The sequence below is a fragment of the Lepidothrix coronata genome, unplaced genomic scaffold (assembly GCF_001604755.1).
Source record: "Lepidothrix coronata isolate B3197 unplaced genomic scaffold, Lepidothrix_coronata-1.0 Scaffold394, whole genome shotgun sequence".
NCBI lineage: Eukaryota > Metazoa > Chordata > Aves > Passeriformes > Pipridae > Lepidothrix > Lepidothrix coronata.
This window is the reverse complement of record NW_016690574.1, coordinates 48,037-72,654: the sequence shown is the minus strand read 5'-3', so window position 1 is coordinate 72,654 and position 24,618 is coordinate 48,037. Positions and strand designations below refer to the sequence as shown.

Sequence of the window (24,618 nt, the reverse complement as noted above, 5' to 3'; positions counted from 1 at the left end):
GCTACAGGGTTTGAAGCAGGACTTTTCCTCATCACCAGGAGTGTAATGAAGACTCTGAGCTTTTCTCTAGATGTTTACTGTCAGTCAATATTACTATTGAAATATACAAACAATATTACCATTGAAACTTATTTATCTGCTTGTATAGCAAAATAAGTCTGGCATATAAAAGCTTTCAGAAGAAAATTAAAGTCATGACAGAGCAAAAATAAGAAGTGAAGAAATGGTGTAGAGGAACAAATGGCAAATAGACATTTGTGGAATTTACAAGTTTCAAAAAATATTTGAGAATAAAATGCAAAATCAGTGCTTTCTGTTTTAAAAAAAAAAAGAAACAAAAAAGAGGAACTGCTGAACTCTTTGGGCCTTAACTGGGAAATATTTCAAGTGTTACTGAAAGGTCACATAAAATTAATGTAATGTAATGTATAAACTTCTGTATAAAATGCTGGTCTGCAGTAACACATACTGAACTGGAATGGCCTATGTACACACAGATTTTTTTTCTACCACTTCTGTTTCTAAGAACGAGCAACTAGCAAGAAACACCAACTCAAATTCAGAATGACCTGAACACCTATAGACCAAGACTCAAAGCCTAGATTTTACCAAGGATATTACTGTTCAACTTATAACTTACATGGAACAAAATCCATAATACGTCAAAAGAATAACAGTGAAGATCACAAGTATGTAGTTCTATTTTTAAATACAGTTCAATAAAATATTGTTCTCTTGGGTTTGTAGCTGTGAGGATTTGAAGATGAAGCAAGATAAGGTTTGTAGACAATATGTTAATCCATTTAATACAAGAGTAAAAGCAAGGACATTCCAAAAAGAGAAGAGGAGAAGTAAGAGAAACAAAAGGATTTACTGAAGAGAAAAGTTAAAAAATAAGGAAATACGATCAAGTCTGAGTGAAAACAAGCATATACAAAAAGCTGTTAACTCTTTTTCTTCAGACTGGAAAAAAACCAGTGGCTAAAAGTAGTATATCTCAGGAAGGTAGTTCCTACATGGAGAACACAGTGGATCTTAATAAGAGATTGTATGATTTTTTTTTAATGAAAGAAAGGCAGTGAGATGTGGCTGAACAGGGCATCCTGAACTAACACGGTGAGACTGGGGAGTGCAGAAAAATTTTGTGCAGAGTAGGAAGAATATGTAAGAATTTATTATGAAAGCAGAAGTGTTAAACCGATTCATAGTACATTCCCTAACCTAGGCATGAAAAAATTCTTGAATGTTTGAGAGCCTGTGAACTTCCCCTCCCTCATCCAACTAACTGATATCTTCCCTGCCTACAGTAATTTCCATCTCTTTATAATCACACTGACAAAAAGTGATTGTTTTATAATCTGCAGAAAGAAAACAGTTGTTGTTGTTGTTGTTTTGGTTTGGTTTTTTTGTTTTTTTTTAATTTAATTCCCAAGGTAACCCCACAAACAGTTCTCTTTGCACTAGCATTGTTCTGAGAGGCACGTAGCCTCTCAAAAGATTAAGAAATTGCTTCTTTGAAATAACACATATAAGATTTCTGCATTTTGAAAGTGTTACCTGACTTACATTTCAGTGAGGGATGGGGACAAAAGACAACCTGTATGGCATAAAATGTGGATTATCTTTGGTCAGTCACTATACTGTAACTATATTACCTGAGAATTAAAAAATAAATAAGTAAATAAAATTTAATCTCGAGTTTAGTCCAAGCTAATATAGAAAAGCCTTATCTGGGTAACCACATAGAATTTCTGGTCTCATTTCAGCTAGATTGGATTTCTAACTTCCCCTGGGTCAAATCCAGATTCACACCATTGGAAGCCTATTCTGCAAGACCCATTTACACAGATTTTTGTTTGTTTAATAAACCAAAAGTCAGTTCTGTTTCCAATTATGCCTATGAAAAACCAGTAATTTCTTACCTGCAAGTTTAATTTCTCCAAATCCAGAAAATGCCAGTCCAGTTGGCAATTTGCCCTCCTACCAGCAGATGAAGACAGGAAATAAACCAAACAGACTAATTCCCTAAGAAAGGGAATTATATCAGATGAGTGCTCCAGTTCAAGAACTTCCTGAGTAGTGAAAAGTAAAAGTAAAAATAAAAGCTTAAAAAAAATAAAAACATTTGAATAAGAAAGAACAAACTTTAAAAACCTTTATTTAGGACAGGAAATATGGAATGCAAACTCAAATTGATAGCATACATGAATATAACCAAAATCTGTAAGAGCAACTCTAAAAGAAAAGGGAACTCCCAAACTGTCAGTACTGTAGCACGACAGTGAGCTGTCTGGACTGGTATATCATTGGACTTTGAGAAATTAGATCAGCAGGTATGAAAACGGGTTACTTACCAGTAGACTTTGATGCTGCAACGTATCACCTCTCTCAGGTTTGTGCCTTGTGCACAGACACAGCATTCCCCAAATTAGATGCCAGAGCAGTTAGATCCCAGCAGACTTTTTAAAGGCAGCTGCTGCAGTGAAAAAAACCAGGAATGTCCTACCGCAACACGTTTTCTTACTCTTTCTAACTGACCAACAGATCTTAGTGTGTCACAGCAATGGCACACGTTGTGAATAGAAACCCTCAAAGATTCTTCAGCATTTTTTAGTCCTCCTTTATTGTCCCAGAGATCTTGAAATATATCCTCCAGTAATAAAAATTAGTTATCAATTTTATACAGCCTTCAATCTTTTTGACCTTTAGATAACTTGTATAAGTTTATATTGGTAGAAATACCAGCAGCTTGACTCTTTAGTTCAGCCTAATTACAGTGGAGTCTTTGTTTCAGAATACAGACAATAATTTGAGGTATAATTTGGATAAGGACATTCTGAAAAATTATGATGTTACATGATTGCATAAGAACATCTCAGTGACAAACAGAAAAGGCACCAGTCTGTATCTCAACCACTTGCTATCCAAACAGGAAGGCAGCTCCTGCTCAATAATCAGGTAACACACTACATTGTATTTGCTTGGTTATAACTTCAGACATTTCACTTTTTCTATTCTAAGCCTTTCCAAAACTCCTTCAGACTGTGTTTTATTTTAGTATAATATTGAAAAAAACACAAGACACAAAGTTGTAGCCTTAAAACTAGAAAGACAAGTTGTAACCTAAATTTACAAATATCCATAATTTTTTAAAAACTTAAACATTTCTGCCACTGCGTGTGCAGTGAACTGTACACTGAACTGTAACTCACCTTTGCTTTGGTCAAACTATTTGTATTTTAGAGTAACTTTAATTTTGTTTTGAAAGTATAAAATGGATTTGCTATATTTTTTTTGACTGGATGAAAGTTAATTCCCAATATGATTTATTCAAACAAATAAATCTAGTAAAATAAAATTGAAATTTAGGATAATTTAATATCAGTTTCTTTCATCTGGGTAATCTCAGAGAGACTCCTTCAATATATTAATGACAAAGAATTATGCCTGCAAATACAGAACTACACTCTCCTCACCATTTTAACTTGGCACTGTTCTTCCACTCCTTCAAAAACTGATTATATTTTTACTATTTGTCACTTAAAGCCCATTTAGTTTGGTATTGAACTTCATGTAACTTGCATTAAGAAGAATATTAGAATATTAGAAGAATGTAAAAATAACCCTTGTTCAACTTATCTCCTTTATGTATAAGCACTATGAAATGCTTGTTTTTCTCATCAGTATCTTCTGGAATACTGAAGCAAATCTACAGTAAATGAGTTTGAGTGCTAAGAAACGAAGCACAAAAACCTGTGACTCTCAGAAGCAAATGGTAATGCAAGTTCATTTATATAAATGAGTCAAGTACAAAGAGATCAAATTCAGTCTCTGTGATCATACTCCAGCAGTTAACGACTATGCACCATGATGGACTTACCGTATATTTTAGATGATGTTTTCTATCTCCTCCATTTGCAATATCAAGTTATTTAAACCCTTTTATGAAATCAAAACCTTCACCTGTTCCAGACATAACTCTCTTTGTGGAATTAAAAGAGGAAGACATCGATGTTTGTTGTATTACTATGCCAAAGCAAGTATTCTTTTCTGCCACAGTTCAGGTAAGTTCATGTAAGTTCAGGTATATTAACAGAGGAAGAAACTCCATGATCCACACAATACACTTTCCTACTGGGAATGCACATCATTTGCAACTGTATTGCATTGAGGGCCTCAGAGGTTCAATACTTGTCATTATTATTATTTTGAAAGGCCTTGTTTTCCCCTGCTCCCAACCTTATCATTCTACATTGGATAAATATTCTGGAATTTTGAATGCGTGAAGTGCTAATGTCCAAGTAACTTATTTAAAGCCTTCTTGCTTGCTACTTCTATGCAATGCCTTTATCCACAGAAGTGTAGCTATGGAAGAAAAAAGAAAGGATGCCACTGTAAAAAAAGATTTTAGTGTTACACAGTAGAGACTCATAGAAGGGGACACATTGCCCTGCTAATGTTGTTAAGCACGCAAAATGATGAAAGAAAAGTTCCTATGGGTCTCTAACAAACCAAGGGGGCTGGGGATGGAGAGGGGCAGAAGAGAGACTCCTCACAAAAATGAGTATTTTTCCCTTTGGAGTCAGACAACATTTTGATATAAATATACCAACACATCTTACCCTTGAAGACACCAACAGCTTCAAAAGCTTTAAGCTTTTTTAACATTTTAAGGTTTATTTTAATAGACATTTTAAACCTCCCTTTCAAAAGTTCTTAAAGAGATACTAAAATACTAAAAATTAAACCCTCCCTTATCTGCTGCATCTTGCAGAGTAAGTCCTTTCCTTCAGGCTGCTATCAACCCAGAAACTTTTGGCTTCCTGCTGCACAGTAAACCCATGTGGGTTCTAAGAATAGCATATCCTTTGTCATGTTGGAGGCTTGATTGCAAATTTGTTTAATTCTGTGCCTTGCCCTGTATGCTCCACTCTGAATTGCAGGAGTCTGTCTGTCCATGTACTACGCCCAGATGAACTTTCCTAGTTATATTTTCAAGCAAAAAGGAAACGCCCATGTCTCCTTGGATTTCCACCTCACTGAAAACAGAACTTCCCATCTTTCTGTGTACTACACCTTTGTAAAACAGAACAGGATTACAATATTGCAGCAAACTTCAAAAGAAAAAACTACACAAAACCAAAATCCCAAACACTGCCTAAACAAAAGTTTTAACATCTGTCAGAATATGTAGTATTTTTTCTACTCTGTGAAAAAAAAAATACAGATTTAAAAAAGAAGGACCTGAAAACAGACTGAAATACTAAGGATTTCTAACTGCTGCTGCCAACTTGAGGGAGACAGAGGACAGACAGGAAGCATTACAAATAAGAGCATGGCTCATGTGAATTAGCCTTTGATAGCAGGATCCATGAAAGCTTTAAAAGGAAAGAAGGATTAGCATTCTCAGTTTTCATATTCTAGGAAAGAAATTTGCCAAGAAGATCAAAGATTAAAATTTAATCTCCAACTTCCTTTCAGTGAGAAAATAAAGTAGCTACAACAAATTGGATTTACTGTACTTAAGCAGTTGAGGAATTCAGTTGCTTAAAAAAAACCAGTAAGTCTTAAAAGAAGACCATGTGAAATGAAGGTAAGAGTGCTAAAAAATCGATCCAGCTTTCCCATTTCTGCAGATGATTTAGTTTTTGAGCTAGGATTACAAAGCCAGGCAACTGACATTTAAGTTTTACTCACAAGGAGACACAAAATAGGCTAAATTTCAAACCCTTCACTCAGACCCTTCTGCTTCCATTTCCTTGAACAAGCCTTCCTCTGCTTTGTCCCTGACAGCAGAGCTATTGCCTACATTCTCTACAGCTTTGCACCTTCATCTGTGAACCTCCCCTGCCTGCTGTCAGAGAGAGTAGTTGTGGCAGCACTCTACAAGCTCTAGAGCATTTACAAATAGAACCCTGACAAAGCAAGGAAAAGCACAGATGGAATTTTCATAAGCAGGTTTTTTAATGAAATGGGGCATGACCAATCATTGAAAAGAAATCATCTTTGCTACAAAGAATATAGTAAATCTTCCTTTATGTACTCCATAACAGATCTGGGAGGACATGATCTGTCTGAAACTGAAAAGGTCATTTTGCCTGAACTTAAACGTATGAATTTACTCTGCATGTCAGATGTCTCACAGAACTATTGTGCTCCATCCAGGTGCTGCTGAGAATCAGCTGATGGACCTTTCTGAAAGGCAAGATGCCATTACCCTGAGCTCCCTGCAGTGTTAACAAAGGGGAAAAGAGGTATGAGGACAGAGTACTCAAACAGTCAATGCCTGGAAAAGAGCACAGTGTAAGTGACAGGCTGTACACTTCTCAGGGGTGAAAGCATACACAGAACACTTATTGTAATTAAAGTGTTACCGAAAAAGACCAGTCTCTCAGGATGGCAAGTACACTGTCATTTCCTGCCTCTACAAAGACATCTACATTATCCAGATAGAAACTGCAGTATTGCTGGATATTAAACTATTAAGAATTATTAATATTAAAATATTAAGCTATTTTAAGGTATTAAGAGTGAATTATAAGCACAGTTTGGACCTTGAAAAGACTAATTCTGAAGTAACACCAAGACAAATTAAATAAACCTATCTTTAAGGTTTGCTAACACATTAAAAAAATTCTTAGTTATGCATAAAAGCTTAGTTCAATATACAACATGAGCACCCCCTACATTTAAATTTGATGTGTATCTGTGCCATAACCAGCGACAGAATTCCAAACTTAGAACAGTTTTCCTGATTTTTCTTCCCTCCACATACCCCTCCACAAAACACCAGAACAAGACAGGGATATAGGAAGAAACAGCAAACGGGGTTAAAAAACAGAGTGATATAAAATGTAGCATAATCACTGAATCTAAGAAATGGATTTTCCATACATGTGATAAATTAAAAAAAAAAAAAAAAGGAAAAACAGCAGCTGGTACAAAGGGCTGTACTATCTTACATCAGGCACACCAGCCTGAAAACAAACTCTAAGAAATCATCTAGGAGAAAACCTACGTTGATAAACATTATGCAAATCACTATTTTAACATATAAATATCTTTTTTAAGATATATTTTAACAAATACCCCAGCAGGAAAAAAAAAATTAAAGCATTTTAAGTTGATGGTTTTCCCATTTTGTATACAATGCCTTCCCTTTTCCTTTCACTTTTTTTAAAAAGATGGTCTATGCTAAAGTGATCAGCTTTTATAACATCAGTGAGTCACCATGCAGGAGATGAGTCATTATTCTGGAAATTGATGGAATCTCTCCTGTAATCATCAATAGTTAACATATATGAATATCAATTTCAGATGCACAATCTGAACTTTAAAATAACAAATATCAGCAGAGTTTGTCTTAACACAGGTAGTGTGTTAGTCAAAAGTAAGACTAAGAATCAACCAAAGGGGGAAAAAAGCCTCTTTAAGATGAGCTCAAGAGTTTTAATACAAGGATGTTGTGGGCAAACGGTCCCAGATTTTGCGCAGTCACATCTTTGACTGAGCTAACTAGTCCTTCAATGCAGTGGCCTCCAAAGTGAGGTGCAAAAGACAACCCTTTGGGGTACGGGAAGAAAATACTTTTTGTACTGTTAATAAATTTTTAAAAATACAAAATAGTTTTTATTTAATCTTTATCTTACTTTTATGTTACTTTATGTTACTTTTAAATTTCTATTAAATTTCTATTTTGCGTATGTTTAAAAATTTAAATAATGTATTAGCGAAGTAGTACATTTATATAATTCATAAATAAATATACCTACATTGTGGGGGTGCTTAGAATTTTTTTACTGATGGGGTGTGTAATCAAATGTCTCTCTGCTTCAACAGACATTCAACATTTCTTTGCAGGATCATAGAGGAGGAAGGAACATCTGCCTCTGTGAGTTTGAATATTCCAGAATACAATTCCTTGATTATTTGGGATCCCTTTCCCATCACATTTTGAATGTTACAGAATTTTTTCTTCAGCTAGACATGCTATGGATCACAGGCTTCTCTTGGCTGTCCTCCTGTGAGCTATTAATTTTAAGCACTTTAAGGCCTTAAAAACTGCCTCACTCTCACTGTAAAAATACACTATTTTTAAAGAAGAGTGGAGCCAAAAGCACTGTTCTATAATGTTCAGCTACAACAAGTCCTAGACAAAAACACATCCCAGTGACACCTTCTGAAGAAAGCAGATGAAGGCCATAAGTGCCTCATCATTACTATAACTCACACCTGTCACTAGGCAATCACTTCATCTGCAGATGCTGAAAGGGTGGTAAAAGACCAAGCTGTTCTGAGAATAGAACAGAACAGTTCCTGTAGGAAGAGACTTAAAATGATGATATAGCCCAACTCTCTGATCACTTCAAGGCTGATTAAAAGTTAAAGCATATTATTATAGCATAGTCCAAAGGCCTCTTGAACACTGACAGGCTGGGGGCATCGTTCACCTCTCTAGGAAGCCTGTTCCAGTGTTTAACCTCCCTCCCAGTACAGAAATGTTTCCTAATGTCTGGCCTGAACCTCCTCATTGATCAGCTCTGCATTACTTTAAATATGTTGTACTGATGATCAGGTTGTCCATTGCAGATTCACTTTTCTAACTTGATTTACAAAGAAAGAGCTCCAATCCACAGATGGATGGGCATATTACTAAGAAATCCAATTAAGCTGAAAGACAAAAAAAAATGTTACTCTTTTGTGAATAATTAATCTGATAAATTTTCAGCTTCTCTATTTTCCAGATATAGGTATTCATGAGCTCTGTAAAATAGCTCTTAACTAAACTGAAACTTGTGTTCTTCATTGTAGGTTGGATACTCAAGTGTGTGAGACAAAGTTAAGAATACAGAAAACTGTACAACACTAAGCATAGAAGACTCAGATTCTGCCCAAACCCATTGAGAATATACGTAAAACATTTTGACTTGCATGCCTGCGAAACAGCCTTTTGGAAACATTGACAAATTCTTATGCAACAGAAGTCTGAAGCCATAGAACTTGTTACCTCAGAAACAACAGCCAGTGGAATAGAAAAGCATCATTAAAAAGAAAATATAGATTGTTTATTTATAATAGTTTCAATTATACAGCAAATGATCCTAAATCAGATCTCAAAGTGTTTTACAAACAGTAATGCAGTATGCCTTGGGCAGAATTACAGTCCCAAACTCGCTCTTACCTGCTTATAAAGAATTCAAACAGATTACAGCGTACATTCACTGCTTCAAAATGTTACTAATGGTAGGAGAGCAAAACACTAAGATGTGGAATTACATTAACATCATTCTAAAATGGCTGGACCATAAAAAGCAACTGGCTGAAACTCATGCCTCATTACAGATACATTAGTGATACAACACATTCTGCTGCCACATCACCCTTGGTCAGAATAAAAACCAACCAAACAAAACAAAACAAAAACCAAAAAGGAAAATTACTAATTACAAATATGATTAAAATACGTTAATTATGGTGTTGACCATTAGAAACCTGCTAGGAATACTTTCCCTTCCCTCATCTGACAGGCACACTACACTAACAGCAATAAAAATGCAAAATTATACCTCTCCAAATACCTAGTGTAGTTCAGACTCCTGACTGCAGAGTCTCATAAACAGCTATACAAAAACACACTGTCAAGATACAATAGAAACTATTCCACAGTTTGAACCTTTACATAAGAAAGCCAGCAAACAAAATCAAACTCTAAAGACTGAGATCTTTAGAACAGTCTGATTGCATATATCTCAGCTAAAAATTAACAGCAGGTATGAACATTCAAAATTTCCAGTACCAGAGTTGGTTTAAATGAGCTCACACCTCCCCCAAATAACCAAGGATGCCAAAGCAGCATAACATGAATCATAAGGCATATCAGTAAGTTCAGCAAACAACTTAAGAACAGGTATCTCTCAAAAACTTATAGGCAATCGGGGGGGGAGAAAGAAACTTGGAAAAACATCTTTTTTCTTCTTCAACTCTGAAATTGGCATAAATAAAATGCAAATTTTGTATTCCTTTAGGTTTTCATAAAATGCATTTCAAGCACTGCCAATAAAATGATCTATCACAAGAAAGAGCAGAAGAAAAAAAATCATCTTTGTTTACAAGCTAAATACTTTTTACTGCATAGAAAAGACCCTTCTGGATGGTGTGTCTTTATATTCTCTTTATCCTGGACTGTTTCAAAAATCACAGATGACTACTATGTTACTTTAGGGCTCAGACACTTAAAAATTACTCTAGATATAAGGTAAAATAACTTATCTTGTATTTCTTATGAACAGAACAGAACATTCAATTGCTGCAGGTGCACACCATAGCAGTCTCATGGCAACTTATCACCAGACAGTGAGACCCACCTATCTGGGTCTTCAAACGTACAATCATGGAATGCTCTGGGTTGGAAGGGACCTTAAGGGTCATCCTGCTCGAAGTTCCCTGCCATGGGAACGGACACCTTCCACTAGTCCAGGTTGCTCAGAGCTTCATCCAGTGTGGGAGTGTCTCTGCAAAAGCAGAGTACCTCCCTAACAGCCAACAGGCAGGGCTGAGAGGATAAATTGTGTAAGAATCATAAGATATTCAAATATTTATCATATTAGTAGCCACAAATGCTATTAAAAACAGGCCTTCTGCTGTTGTTTTAGCATTTTGCCTTGCATTAAAGAAAAGGTGACTAGCAAACTATTTTATCAGTTGGAATATTTTTAGGACTGCCAGATGAACTTCTACTGTGTCTGAGTCACACACAACTAAATTAGAATCTAAACAATGAAAATAAGTATTTTTCTTTTATCCCCTCTTGCCTAACATGTAAAAAATAGTGTTCAAAAGGAAGTTGCTTTCAATATTTTTTAGGCGTAGCCTTAAAGCTGGAAGTAATAAAATATAAAGAATGGTTCAAAAAAATGTGTTAAAAATTTAAGCAAGTTTACTGTAAACTATTTCAGATCTAAAAAAAAAAAATTAAATATTTAATTAATTAAATATTTAATAAGACAGAATTATTCTGTCTTAAATTACTGAAGTTTTCAGGGAGCCATTTCAAATAAAAGACTTTTCGGTTAAAAAAACCAAACAACTTAAAATACATTAATTTCTTTAAGAAGTTTGTCTCATTTCCACAGGACCAGAAGCCCTTTTATTGTATAGTTAAATAAGCTAAATAATTTAAATAATACTGCTCTAACAATGTTTCTTCATTATACTAACTTACAACTGGTCTTGCAGTTCCACAATGATATATTCCAGCTGCTCCTTCTCCATTTTATGGGCTAGATCCATATCTTCAATTCTTTGTAACAGCAGTTTATTCTGTGAGACAGATTCAGATAGTTGGTTTTCTCTGAGTCGTACCAATTCTTCAAGATAACCCTGGAAATGTAAGTTGTTAGAAAAATTTAAAGAGCTATCAAAAAAACTTCCTTATGTATGTTCACATTTTCTGGTTTATGATATATATGGTTTTATTTTGGTTTTGTTGTAGGGTTTATTAATTATTTTTAAACAGACTGGTAAATTGACTTAAGATTAGTTTGATATTTCTTAATAGGCAACAAAAAAAAATCACATACTTTTGCAGAGGTATATGAAAAAACGAGACAGGAGTGTCACCAGCATGAAACACTAATTCATTTTTCAAAAGCAACATAGAACAGTCACTAACACAAGAAAAAGACCAGAATTCTACAACTTAACAGATGCAGGATGCTAGATATCGCACAAGAAGCACAAGAGTAGAAACTACATGGATCTATATAGTTAATGAAAGGGATCCGGAATTATTATCAATAAAATACACCTTATTTTAAAGTGTCTTTGAAAACTGCAATACCTCATCACACATTGAAAAGACAAAGGAGGTTATTGAAATAAATACTAATCTACAGTAAAGCATAAGGTAAGAAAACCAGTGAAGGTCACTTCTTTTAGTAACATTGGACATGTACAGCTGGAATGTGCACGTATGCCATTGTTTTTCCAGCTGATATTATAAAGAAATGGGACAATCCTAATCACACTACTTAGTCACCTAAAAAAATCCACTATGTGAGTATTTAATGGCAGCTGTGATGGCATGCTGGTCACAAAGGGTGTTACACATCTGGTTACAATACTAAGCAGCTATGCCATTTCCTTCTTCAAGCACAGTTTCAGCATGTCAGATGTGAATAACTTCTTATAAATTCTCAGTTAAAACTAGATACACTACGTCTACACTACATAGAATTGTGCATATTCCTTGAAACCTGTGGAAAACTGCGCAACTCTCTCATAGGTGCCCGCATTTAAAAATAGGTATTAAAAAAAAGGGCAGTTTTCATAGACATGGAATGGGTGTGTCTGTTCTCAAATCCTGTTGAATAAGAAAAGAGGCTTAACATTAGCTGGTATCAAGATGCTACTAATGTAATTCATCACCACAAAGACTGTTAAGGGTTTGGAGCATCTCTCATATGAGAGGAGAAAGAAGGAGCAGGTCAGGGCTGAGGAGAAGGGAAGAGGGTAAGAAAAATTAATCATATCAACATGCATCAGTATTTAATGGGAAATTCATTATTATTTATCATCACTATTTAAGGGGAGAAATAGACTCTTCTCAGTGGTAGCCAGTGAAAAGAGGCAATGGGCAAAAACTGTAATACAGGAAACTGAAATACAGGAATACAGGAAACTATTTAAATATAGGGAAACCTTTTTTTTCCTCTTCTTTTTTTCTTGGTCTTAAATGAACACTGGACTGGGTTGTCCAGACAGGCTGACGAGTCTGCATCCTTGAGATATTCACAGTCTGACTGAATAAGGCCTTAAGCAACCTGCTCTGGTCTACCTTTTTCTGAGCAAGAGAGTTGGACTAGACAATCTCCAGAGGTGCCATCTGACCACAAGTATTCTGTGATTCTATAATTACACATAGTTCTATCCACTGGATATATTTATATTTGATAGGAATTTTTTAGTTTCAGTACAAGTTCCAAGGAATCTTGAGGGCTTTTTAGTGTGCCTAGTTCTGCCTCATCAAATGTTACTGTCATCTTGACTGCTAAGGTATTCCTTGGAGCTCTAAGACAAAGTACTTGAAAGTACTAAATGATGTGTTGGGACATACACAAATTTCTGGCCTCTCGGAAAAAAAAAAATCAAATCATTTTACAAAAACATTTTAGACATGAAGCATCAGTGTCAGAAATAGAATACTATGAGCAGTAAATACTCTTATCTATAATAGCACAGAGATGCACCATCCCACCAGTAAAAGCACATAAAACTCCAGTATAAACAGTACACAAAGAATTTAGGAGTGTACTACACAAAAGTGAACAGTTTAAACCATTCCAAAATAGGGAAGGGATAACTTCCACATAAATAACAAATGTGTAAGGTATGACTCATTGATCTGGACAAGGGACAACTTGGAAAAGACAAACTCATCATATTTCCAGAGTGGGCTAGAGAGGGCAGAGAGGAAGTGATTCTTCCTAATTAAAAAAAACAAACCAAGAGGTAGGTACCACGAATTCAAGCCTATAGAAGCCAGATTCAAAAGACAGAAAAGGAGGTGTTTTTTCACACAACAGATGGTAGATTCACAGAATGCTTTGCAAAAAAAATTATTCAGATGCTAAAAATTTGCATGGGATGAAGGTGATATTTGACAAGTATTTGGAACAGAGATCCATCATAGGTTACTGCACAGACAAACCTTACCAGCTTCAGGAAGTTCCTCAGTTGATCTACATTGGCCAAGAATGTATAAGAGGAAAAGTGGTGCACATACATGTGCTTTGTGTTTATTCTTTCCTCCACATCTATTTCGGCCAAGTACCCAAGACAGGATAGTAGGATAACCAAAGATTCTTGGCCTAAACCAGCACAGTGCTGTTGATTCAATAAATCAATGCTAAGATTTACCTTGCTAAAATAGTACCTGACCCTATCCTACCATTTAAATGATTTAAAAGACAGAGACCTTTATCTTAGTGTCATATGGTGGCCCTGGTAAACATCATTCACCTTTGCTGTTAATGACTGCAGTACAAAAACTTCCTTGGGAGGCACAAATGGAATTTATAATTGTTTGGGCAAAGTGAATGATAGTAGAGCAAAACAAGGATCCATCAGACCCACTACATCAGCTACTAAGGATATTTTCAACTTGTTCTTCTTGTCACAAACATCCAGTTTTCCAACACACAGATTGTCAGAAAGCCACTTTGCTTGAATAAAAACACTGCCTCTAATTAACTGGTACCTACTGCACTGTGTGCAACTCAGTTGTTGATTCAACTTATTGCCATGAAAAAAGTCCCAAAAAGGGAAGGGAGAGAAACACCAGGAAAGGAGCTCCATTCCATAGTCCATCTAACCTCTTAATGGTCATTTGTTCAATTTATAACAGAACAGATGTTATATAGTTGAAGAGAATTATATAAAAACTTGGCAGGCACATCCCAAATGAAAATTAAATAATGGAATTTTTTCTGTCTGTGGGAATAAAAAAGTTATTTTGCTGCTGCAATTTCAAGTAGGCATTCTAAAGGAGGACAATTAGGAAAGTGTCAACAGCTGTCATAGTAGCTATAATTTTAAAAATTGTTTTAAATGCAACAAAATTTTCAAAGATTTATCCTAAAACCGATTTAAATTCACCCTTACATTAGACAACTAGAGAAGTTGGCAGTCCATTAAGAGAATGTTACAAGGAATAACGTGACCCACTAAAATAATAATAATGCTCAAAAATTTGAGTATTAGATTGGCAAATAACTTCAATGGAATGGGAATGTTTCTGGATCTTAGACTCATGGATAAACCAAAACCACCATTCACTGTTATAGCCACTGAAGACCTTTGTGCTTATGTAAATATAAAGCTTCCTAATGATTCTGGCTAGTGGATTTGGGCACCAGATATGTCATAATGTATGATGGGGTATCCTTGGAAATAAACCACTTAGATGTACCACGAAAAATAAACACCCACTTATTTTGTTCTCTTCGATGCTTCTCCAGAGCTGATGACACTTTCCTCATGATGGGGAAGTGTGTGAGTTCAAACTGATCCTGGATACAAGGATCAAATACTGTCTTGAATACCTTTCGGTGGTTCAAGGACTGTTGGGATGGGGAGGGCAAGGTTTTCATTTTGTTCATGTATTTGAAGACATTCCTTTTGATTGGCACATTTTGGTTTGCAGAAGCAGGAGAAATGCTCTCTGTACCAAACAGACCCCCAGAAACATAAGTTCTTTCCATATGGAAAATGATACTACACTAGCTAGAAAGACTGTACCAGTAACTTGGTTGCCAACAATTCAGGCCATTTTTCAAACCCAAGAAGTCTAAGGGACCCAAAATAGAAAAGAAATAATTGTATGTGTCTTTTTAAAAAATACTTCTCACTTATTATCCCACAAGCAAGTCTGACTTTTTCATAGTTACTAAGAAAAACTTTAGCTAGGTTCTTTCAAATGCATTAAAGTAAACCAGTTTTGATTCTGTATTCTGGGAAATAATTACACCTCCAAGCATCCTTCTGTAGTTCCAGCCTTTCATATGGTTTACTGTGCTCAGAGTTTTACAAAAATCAAATTCTTACATTACAAAAAGAAAGTAATGAAAATAGTAATAGAAGTTATTTTTAAAAAGAATTTGTCTTTCTATTTTCTTTCTTCTCATTTTTCCTGATCCTTTCTGTCTTCTTCTGTGCTCTACTTTTTAAGTATCTATGAACAGTCTTCCCTCTTCTCTCTCTCACTAGCTAATATGCACTGTAATTACTGTAGATGTAATATGCCATTATAAAAAACTGACAAGCACTATCCTTTTAAAAATGCTAAACTACTAAAAGGTTTGGACATCTATTTCACTTCACCTTTAACTTAAAGTGTCTTGGGTGTAGATGGAAAACTTACCTTTGGTTTCTATAGTAACATTCAATATGCCATCTATATCAAAATCAAATACAAACACACTTTTTTTCTTTTCCTTTCCCATTCTACCTTCAAGCAAGTCTTAAAACCATATATTTTCTAAAAACCCATCGTAGTATCACTGAGAAGGCAATTTTACTTTTCCTACTAGACGGATTACTTTGCTGATCATTTCTATTTACTCTAAGACTTAAGTTTAACACCACTGTCATCATAAAAGCCTTCTACTGACAGACTACCTACATCAGTAAAATTCTGTAGCATCTAAGGAAGAGAAAAATCATGTGGACAATCATGTTCACTTCAAGCTCACAACCTAACAGTGTCAGAAATACATTGGATGTAACTTCAAGACTGGAAAAAGGAGACAAAGCTTCTACATTAGATTGTGAAATCTGATCTCTGAATTATTATTATTCTCTTCCACATCTCCCCAAACCTCTTTTCCCTCAAATCACTGAGCAGAGATGCTTAGATACTCTGAGGGTCATAAAATCTAAAACCACTCACCTGAAGCTAAACAACATTTAATATATTTTCCTGACTTTATTTAACTGGATATGTCACCAGTTGGCTGGTGATGAGCTTTGGCTTCACAGCTCCCCCACGAAACTAATCTTTTACCTTCTGTTCCAACGCAAGCCGGTACTTCTGTTCTACCCTTTTGCATTTGTTGTACCAACTGTTTTCGTCCGTGATGAAAGGAGGGCCAATGTTCTCTGGAGTACTGCCTTCACTGCCACTACTGCCCAGCGTTCTTAGCTCTTCTTCATCACTGCTGATGCTGTCAGAACTGAAGGACCACATTTATGAGCCATGTCAAAAGGCATGCTTGTAAAAAGGCAAATTCTGATTGAAATTAAAGCAGCACATTTCTTAAAAATATCTAAAGCTCTGTAAACCAAAAAGAATCAAAATGTTGGGATAGGATAGATCACTAAACACAACTCATATTTCAAGCTTTTATTTGCTTGTGAACTTAGTCAAGTTAGACAACCATATGTGGGCTACTCTCCTGAATACAAAGGACAAATGCATTACAATATGCTATCTAAGGAAGTGGTGACTTAATCTTTTCTTCACAAATTCAGGACAAACAGGAGGATCTGAAAATAAATTTTTTTTTTCTAAAAAAAAAAGCAGGAAATCAAAAAAGTGGTTGTCATTATGGTAAATCATGATAAATTCAAATGAGAATATATCTTTATGGTTATAGCAAAGATCATGTGTCTGTTACTGCAGAGAACATATCTCCCAACATAGTAAGCAGACTCATTGTTTAAATATCTTCATATCATCCAGAATCAATGTGTGGCAGAGAATGCAGACCTCTGTCTCAAAGACTAGAATTCTGATTTATCTCCACACCCATTTAAAATCTTCCCTTACAACTTTGCTTCCCACTACATTACCAGCATTTACTCAGTTTTTTTAAGTAGTGATTTCTCCAACCTCATGATCCTGCTGTGATACAAATTCTGCTTTAACTGAACCACGCAATTTGTCACTAACATGTAAGCTAGTAAGAGCTTTGGGAAAATAACTGGGATGTTTCATGTTCAGTTGTACATTTCCAAGACTACTACTAACCATCAACTCCTTCCTTCATTTTGGCAAACCTAATAATAGAATACATTTTATTTATTTCCATGTTTTTTGGTTATGTCAGATTGTTACCTGACTTATTAGATAGTCAGAATTCTTTTTATTATTAATCATTAGGTTGATCAGAGGAGGAAAATGTAGCCAGAATGTCAGATTATATATGCAACTGCTCATGACTCTCTATTATGTGCTAACAGCTCATACTACTCATGTCATATCTTACATTTAGCAGGGCATATATAATTTTTATACACAAAATAACTACTTTTTAGTTTATGGCTACACAGAAAAGGCCCAAGAGAAAGGACAACTTGGTCTGGTGATCATCAAAGGAGATAAAGCATTTGCTTCCTGCTGAACTCTGATTCTAAGCTAAGGAAACAAAGTTAACATGACTCACGTTGATGAGTCATGTAACAACTCCTCCAGTCTTAAAGATAAAGGTATAGATCTGTATTTAGAGATGAATATTATTTTGAATGTGAAATAAAAAGTAAGATGTCCAGCATAAAGCACATTTTTGCCAACGAAATAAAATAAAAAAAAGCAGAGTAAAGCTAAAAAGTACCTTTGGGTGAACTTCAAGTACGGTGTATAATCTATGACAGCAGGAAAGCTGCCATCCAGTCCCTCACCCTTCAGACAAAAACTGATAAAAAAGAGAAACAATAAGTTTATAACAAGAAAATTAAACAACAGTGACAGCTGAATCTTACCAATGTGAAATTTGATTTTTCTTAATTTTTTGGTTATAAGAAAAGCTTAGAGCATTTAACACTGAAATCCTACTCAAGTGAGCTAGATTTTTTAATATTAAATGAGTCCAGAAAATACACATAATCAGGGAACAGATCAGGGCAAGTACTATAAACCCTAGTTTTTAAATATTTGTTTTTATTCTGAAAAATACAGATAGATGGCAAGGGAATAACAGGGAAGTTAACCAAAGCAACAGAAGAACTATGGATGAACTTGGAATCTTCAGCATTTGACTTAATTTAAAGTGTTTGCAGAGCGCTTACGCAACCATCCCATTAAGTCAAAAAATCGGTTCTCAAAAATATTTCAGAGTCTTTCTCCTTTCAGACACAGGTGCTGGGCTGTGGGACGATGAGGATTATAAATGAAACTAACTTTTAGAAATTGTTCTTAAATGGCTGTAACTTTATAAAGCCCTCATTTACACTGTATTCTTTTTTTGTACTGGATATAAATTATTGTATTTCAACCATTATAATTAACACAGAAGTGACAAAATTAATCATGCTTCCACAAGGCTCGTATTCATCATTCCTCCTATCTCTGTTATCAATAAACAGATTCTAATAAGACATAGCTTTTGCTAAATGAATTGCAAAGTGTCATTTTTGACAACACAGTCACTTAAGTGGTATTTGGGAAGTACATCTAAAGGGCTATTTTTTTCCCAAAGAAATGAAAAACAAAGAAAATAAGAAAAGCACCCCTGCAAAATCACAATTACTTTAAGTAGAAACCTAATTCCACATTGCTGTGGGGAGAAAAAAATTAGATTATGTTCTCACCCAAGTTCCCCCATCTCCACCCCAAAGTCTTTTTTACAGTTCCACATAGATAAGCTAGTCAACACGTAGCAGAGACTGCTTGAACTGACAAAAAAAATCTCAAATATAACATTGAAAGAATGGCTATGGCTTCTCAGCTCTTCAAATCACAATACTATGAAGGTTCCTCTCAGTGGTGCCAAGCAATAGGACATCAGACAACAGGTAGAAACTGATGCACAGGAAGTTTCACCTGAATATGAGGAAGAACTTTACTGGGCAGGTGACTGAGCACTGGAACAGATTGTCCAGAGAGGTAGTGGAGTCTCCCTCACAGGAGATATTCAAGAACAGTCTGGACACAATCCTGTTCAATGTGCTTTGTGATGACCCTGCTTGAGTAGGGAGGTTGGACCAGATGACCCACTGTGGTCCCTTCCAACCTTACCCATTCTGTAATTCTGTGACCATGTGATATGTGAGGCAATACAAACACTCCTGTAGTACTATGCTCCCATTTTGACCAGAAAATTCCTAGACTCTTAAAAACTGCATTGACCAAAGCCTAAATGTCTCCAAAAAGAGCCAATCATTCCTCTGAATACTATTAACAGATACCTATAAATATGCTTATATTAGAAATCAGAGGACCAAGGAAGAACAAATGCAGTCATACAACAAAGCACTCATACCCTACTATGTATCACTGAGGCTTACGCGAGACAAACACAGACAACTGATGATTATTTATGGGAGGATTTACATACTGCAGACCTAATCTTGCAATGTTATTCCTGTATAGCTATAGTCCTTTCAAGTATAGGGATAATACAAAAGCAGTTTAATTTCACATAATGTAAAGATTAAACTAATAAAATCTGGTAAGATTTGAATTTGCTGAACACAAGACTAGCACCCTTATCATCCTCCAGCACACTTTTGTTCCTCCAGAACATGTGTTGAGGATGCAGTTAAGCCAATCTAATGACAAAATGCTGGGAAAAGAAGCTATCCTGTGGTTTCAATCTCTCCTTTCCCATTTTATCTTTTTTTTTTTCCAAACCCCAACTACATTCCCTTACAGCACTACTGGGATTTATCTGACTCCATGAGGAACCAGTTCAGCAGCCATCAGGACCTGAATTTTTAGGTTACTTTTTTTTTCCCCTTTTGGCATCCCGTTGCAGTTCCACAGGCAGCTGAACTAAATGTTCAGTGGCACTGGAAAAGGAAAACATTACTCAATGCTTTTTGTTCCTTTTCTTCTCTAAGCCTTACGCTCCCATCATCTCTGCCACTAACAAGATGCTTCTGTGAACCAAACTACTAACAACAAAAGAACTATCCTGTCTTCTTACTGGGTATGTTTTTTTACTCTTTAACAATTTAAGAAGGGTCTAACAAGCCTCAAAACTGGCATAAGGGTACATAAGCAGGAGTAAATCTCCAGAGGTCTTTTGGCAAGTTAATCACTCAGTGCACCCACTGAGGCTATGTGCTGTTTTCTGCCAGTTTATCTCCTAAACTGGTTTGTGACAAGCATTAATGCTGCTGCAGGGTAGCTATTAACAGTGTACAGACAAAAGAATGGAGAATAACATTATCACTCGCCTTTTTCCTACGCTCTGTTATGAAACGCTTTGCCACCGGCTCTGCCTTAGGCTAAGTGGGCCCAACCAGGCATATTAACAGGATCTTGCACCAGCCAGGTTTGGTCTTTTTATAGGCACTATATTTTTCTATGTTACTGAGGGGTTTTATAGTATATATATGTACACTATACCATAAACATATATATTTTTATTATCTAGGGTGTGCTTGCATCTTTGTTACCCCAAAACACAGAATTAATCATATAGAAAAGCCCACGAAAGTCTGGATAGAGATTGCAAAGGTAAATTAATGTAAGCTGTTCAGCTGCAGTTAATTATAACAAAAATTGATAGTAAATGGTCATTTGTAGCTTTTAAAATCTAAAAGTGCTAAAGTCAAAGATTACCTTCTACATATGGGGTTATAATGCTGTCCTTGAGTACCAAGGCATAACCAAGCACTTAATCACACAGTTTTCCTTACAGTTTAAAAATAACTTTAAAAGATTCAATTGCCTGTAAGCTTCATTTAATAGGTTTGAAATATCTTCTGCAGTTATACTTCTGATTGCTTCTAGGGTTTTGATACCTGAAAGAACAACCATGTAACCATGCAGTTATATAAAAGACAGCATAACTTTTTTCTTATCTAGAAGAGCCATTTAAGATATCTCTCTCTCCCCTTCTCCCTTCTTCCCCATAACCTAAGTTTTGTCTTGCAAACTACCAAGGGAATCTAAGAATGCTTTCCATAATACATTGTTTTATAAATACTTTCTCTGAGCATTTAGTTATGAAGCATGCAAATATAATACCTGAAATCAATTGCATTGAGTCCCAACAGCATACCAGCAAGCATATTTGCTTCTTCACCGAGAACAATTGCTCCATCCTCGTAAAATCTCCTTCAATAAAAAAGAAATTAGTTCAGCTAATACCATTTTCTCTCAAATAATAATGATAATATTTTTCATAGTTAAAAGAAAACTGAAGAAATCCAGTTTAAATAAAAACAACTTATGTGAACCCCAAAGGCATACATATTTCATTTCAAATAAAGCAAACCAATAGACTGCAGAGCACAAAACACCACAATCTTATAGCACATAAAAATTTAGACAGAAGTAAGAAGAATTTTCAGTATTAGTCCTAACAGTAGAACAGCACGGACAGAATGCAAAGAAAATTATGAAGGTATCTTATACTTCACTGCTAAAAGGAAGAATTTGTGTCATATACATAAAAAAAATAATGATTCCATCTCACGGAAAAAGTTGTCTCTCACAATTGTACTTGCAGCCTCTTTTAAAGTTCACTTTTTATTCCTAGTAGTTGATTATTTTTTAAAAAATATTTTCACAAATCAGCTATTTTCCACGTAGTTTACATTCTCTTAAAATACTGCATGATGGGAAGATGCATGCTGCATCCAGCTATTTTGAGATTTAGTTTTCATTACTTGAAGGAGTGTTCTCTTAATATCATTTTTTATTGTAGAACACCTCTTGACCAAGGCTTTAAAACTGCATGCCTTGATCTCAAAATATAATTCACACACCCAGGCGTATGAGGACTTGTGAAGGCTGAAATCTGTATTCTCTCCCAGCTACCACAGAAGCTACTTCCAGACAGAAACATTTCATGCACAGGGCAAGCAAATAGGACCCACCAATGCCATGCATGGCCTTGTAAAAAAGGCATTTGGTCTGTTTAGCAAAGTAGCACACAACTTTAATTTCTGTGTTAAAGGAGTCTTGGCAGTACCAGGGGCAGAAAGGTCACTAGAATTCACCTGAGCATTACTTGTGGAAACAGAGAAACCAAGAGCTGTTTAGTACCAAAGGCAAGGTTGAAAGGTCACTTCCTAGGAGCTGGGGTGCACAGTTCATCTATACATTCTAGCAAAAAGGTGCCAGATTACTGAATACAACCTATCTTCCAGACAAATACCAGCAACACCGCCCTACCAAAAGCTCCATCTGTTTTAAGAACTGTATGAAAGCACCTGGATGGTTCAGTGAGAGCTCAAGTTGGCTGCACGGTGAACATCCAGGAAAGAAATGTTTTGGGGCACAACTCCAAATATTGATCTGTGCTATAATGCATACTGTCAGAAGTCCCACTTCTGTATTTTCATAACAGATATCCATTTGGAGTTGCCCAAGACCTTGGATGTTCCCAGTTGAAGCAAGAAATCTGTAAGACTTCCTCTGAGAAAACAGAGATTATAGTACTGACACTGAGGCTAGGATGTACAAACTCAGTTTCCTACTCTCTGACTTCAGGAGGGACACCAGGAGGCAAAACTGGTGAGCCAGAGTGCTGAGCTAGATGGACTTCACAGTCTGATTCAGCACAGTGACTCTTATTTGTGAATGAACAGCAATGCTCCCAGTACAAGCTGATTACAAGCCAATTCACTGGCATTTGTAAAATCACTGCCAGGTACCAATCTGTACTGTGCTCATCTTATTTTGTAAAACGGTGCTTAGGAAGAAATCAGAGAGCATACTTTCAATGGTGAAGTTGGCCTGGCAGTGGTAGTGTTTCTTAAGTCAGCTACAGGAACCCAGCCAAAACCACAGTTGCTTTGGAAAACCCACAAATCTTCTTTCAGTGCTATGCAGTTGACATGTCACAACACAACAGTCCACTACAACTTAAGTCTGTGCTGACCAATTTGTTAGTAAAATATTTGTGTGCCCATGCTTATTAAAACCTTCTTCCAAGCATAATATGTAGATCCAGCACTAATAATGTGCTGTTTCATTAAAGGACTAGCCCTAACTTCAGCCACTTAAACACAACAGTGAGGTTTAAAAAGAGCTATCAGTACGATAGATCAATTTCGTATTCTACATACACATATGTGTAACATAAAAAATTTGTAGTTTATATAAATAATTATTAAATATACATACAGCACAATACATAATTTAAAATGCTAAATAAATGGTGCAAAGCATCACCAAAAAAAAAATCAGATTACTTATTAGGTATCTGAAATCCCACATGGGAAAAGACAGTATGTTCGTTATTTCTAGTGGATTTGAAATCCACACAACCAAGATCTGACAATGTAACTTTTATTTCCATTAGATATATTTAAAATATTACTTCAAAAGAAACTTTGCACTTACTATGTTTGGAATGCAAGAGAGGTTGTTTCCAAAAGCTATACCACTGAAAGAACATTTAAATATATTAAACATTAACATGCTCAAATAAATGAATTTGAAACTGCTAATCAAATAAGACCATTGTTAGCCACTAACAAAGCATATTACCAAAACAGGGACAATACATAATTTGTGACCCTACTCTTCCTCCTCATCTCCCCCTCAAAAACATAAATGACTTTTCAGTTTGAGGAAACATGAGTTAATATTTTCCAGAAATCTTTGTTTTATGAGGTTCTTGTCTACTGTAAATGCCAGCAAATCTGGGTAAAATAAGACAACAGGTTTTGAAACTTCAGTGAAATGGGATATTTACCTAGTTGTATTTCAAAGTCACCTTAATAGCTGCAAAATATATGGAGATCTCTGGACAAACAGGTTTAAAATACAATTCTCTAAATGAACAGAAATCTCTACAGAGAAAATTCTTATTGTTTTAATAGTCCATTCAGTATGTCTAAAACTTTTAGCGTTCAACAAAAAGTACAACATGGTATAGATTCACTCATATTTAGATTACTTCTTCATAAATCTACAAGACACACTCATTACAAGATAAAACATCATCTAATAATCACATTATCTAAAACCAGTCCAAAACTGCCAAAGTGTTTTCTATCACAAAGTATATTCTCATCCATAACTGTTTTTACATTAGAAGTTATAACAAAAATCTATTCCAAGATCCTAGTTATGCCTGATAACTAATTCTGTTACTCTATATTTCTCAAAAGCTTCCTGGAATTCTCTTCCTTTTTTCTTCAGAAAAGGTGCCTATAAAA

At 35.4% G+C, this 24,618-nt stretch overlaps 1 protein-coding gene across 1 annotated transcript in view; it reads right to left on the bottom strand.

Moving 5' to 3' along the window:
* The window catches only part of RUNDC3B (RUN domain containing 3B), a 49,971-nt gene that overhangs the window by 8,822 nt on the left and 16,531 nt on the right, over nucleotides 1–24,618 (bottom strand). The window contains exons 5-8 of the mRNA XM_017839271.1: nucleotides 21,473–21,562; nucleotides 18,111–18,191; nucleotides 16,562–16,730; nucleotides 11,222–11,379 (exon numbers count right to left, since the gene is read on the bottom strand). Coding sequence (XP_017694760.1) covers nucleotides 11,222–11,379; nucleotides 16,562–16,730; nucleotides 18,111–18,191; nucleotides 21,473–21,562 — 498 coding nt within the window. The remainder of the gene's footprint in view (nucleotides 1–11,221; nucleotides 11,380–16,561; nucleotides 16,731–18,110; nucleotides 18,192–21,472; nucleotides 21,563–24,618) is intronic.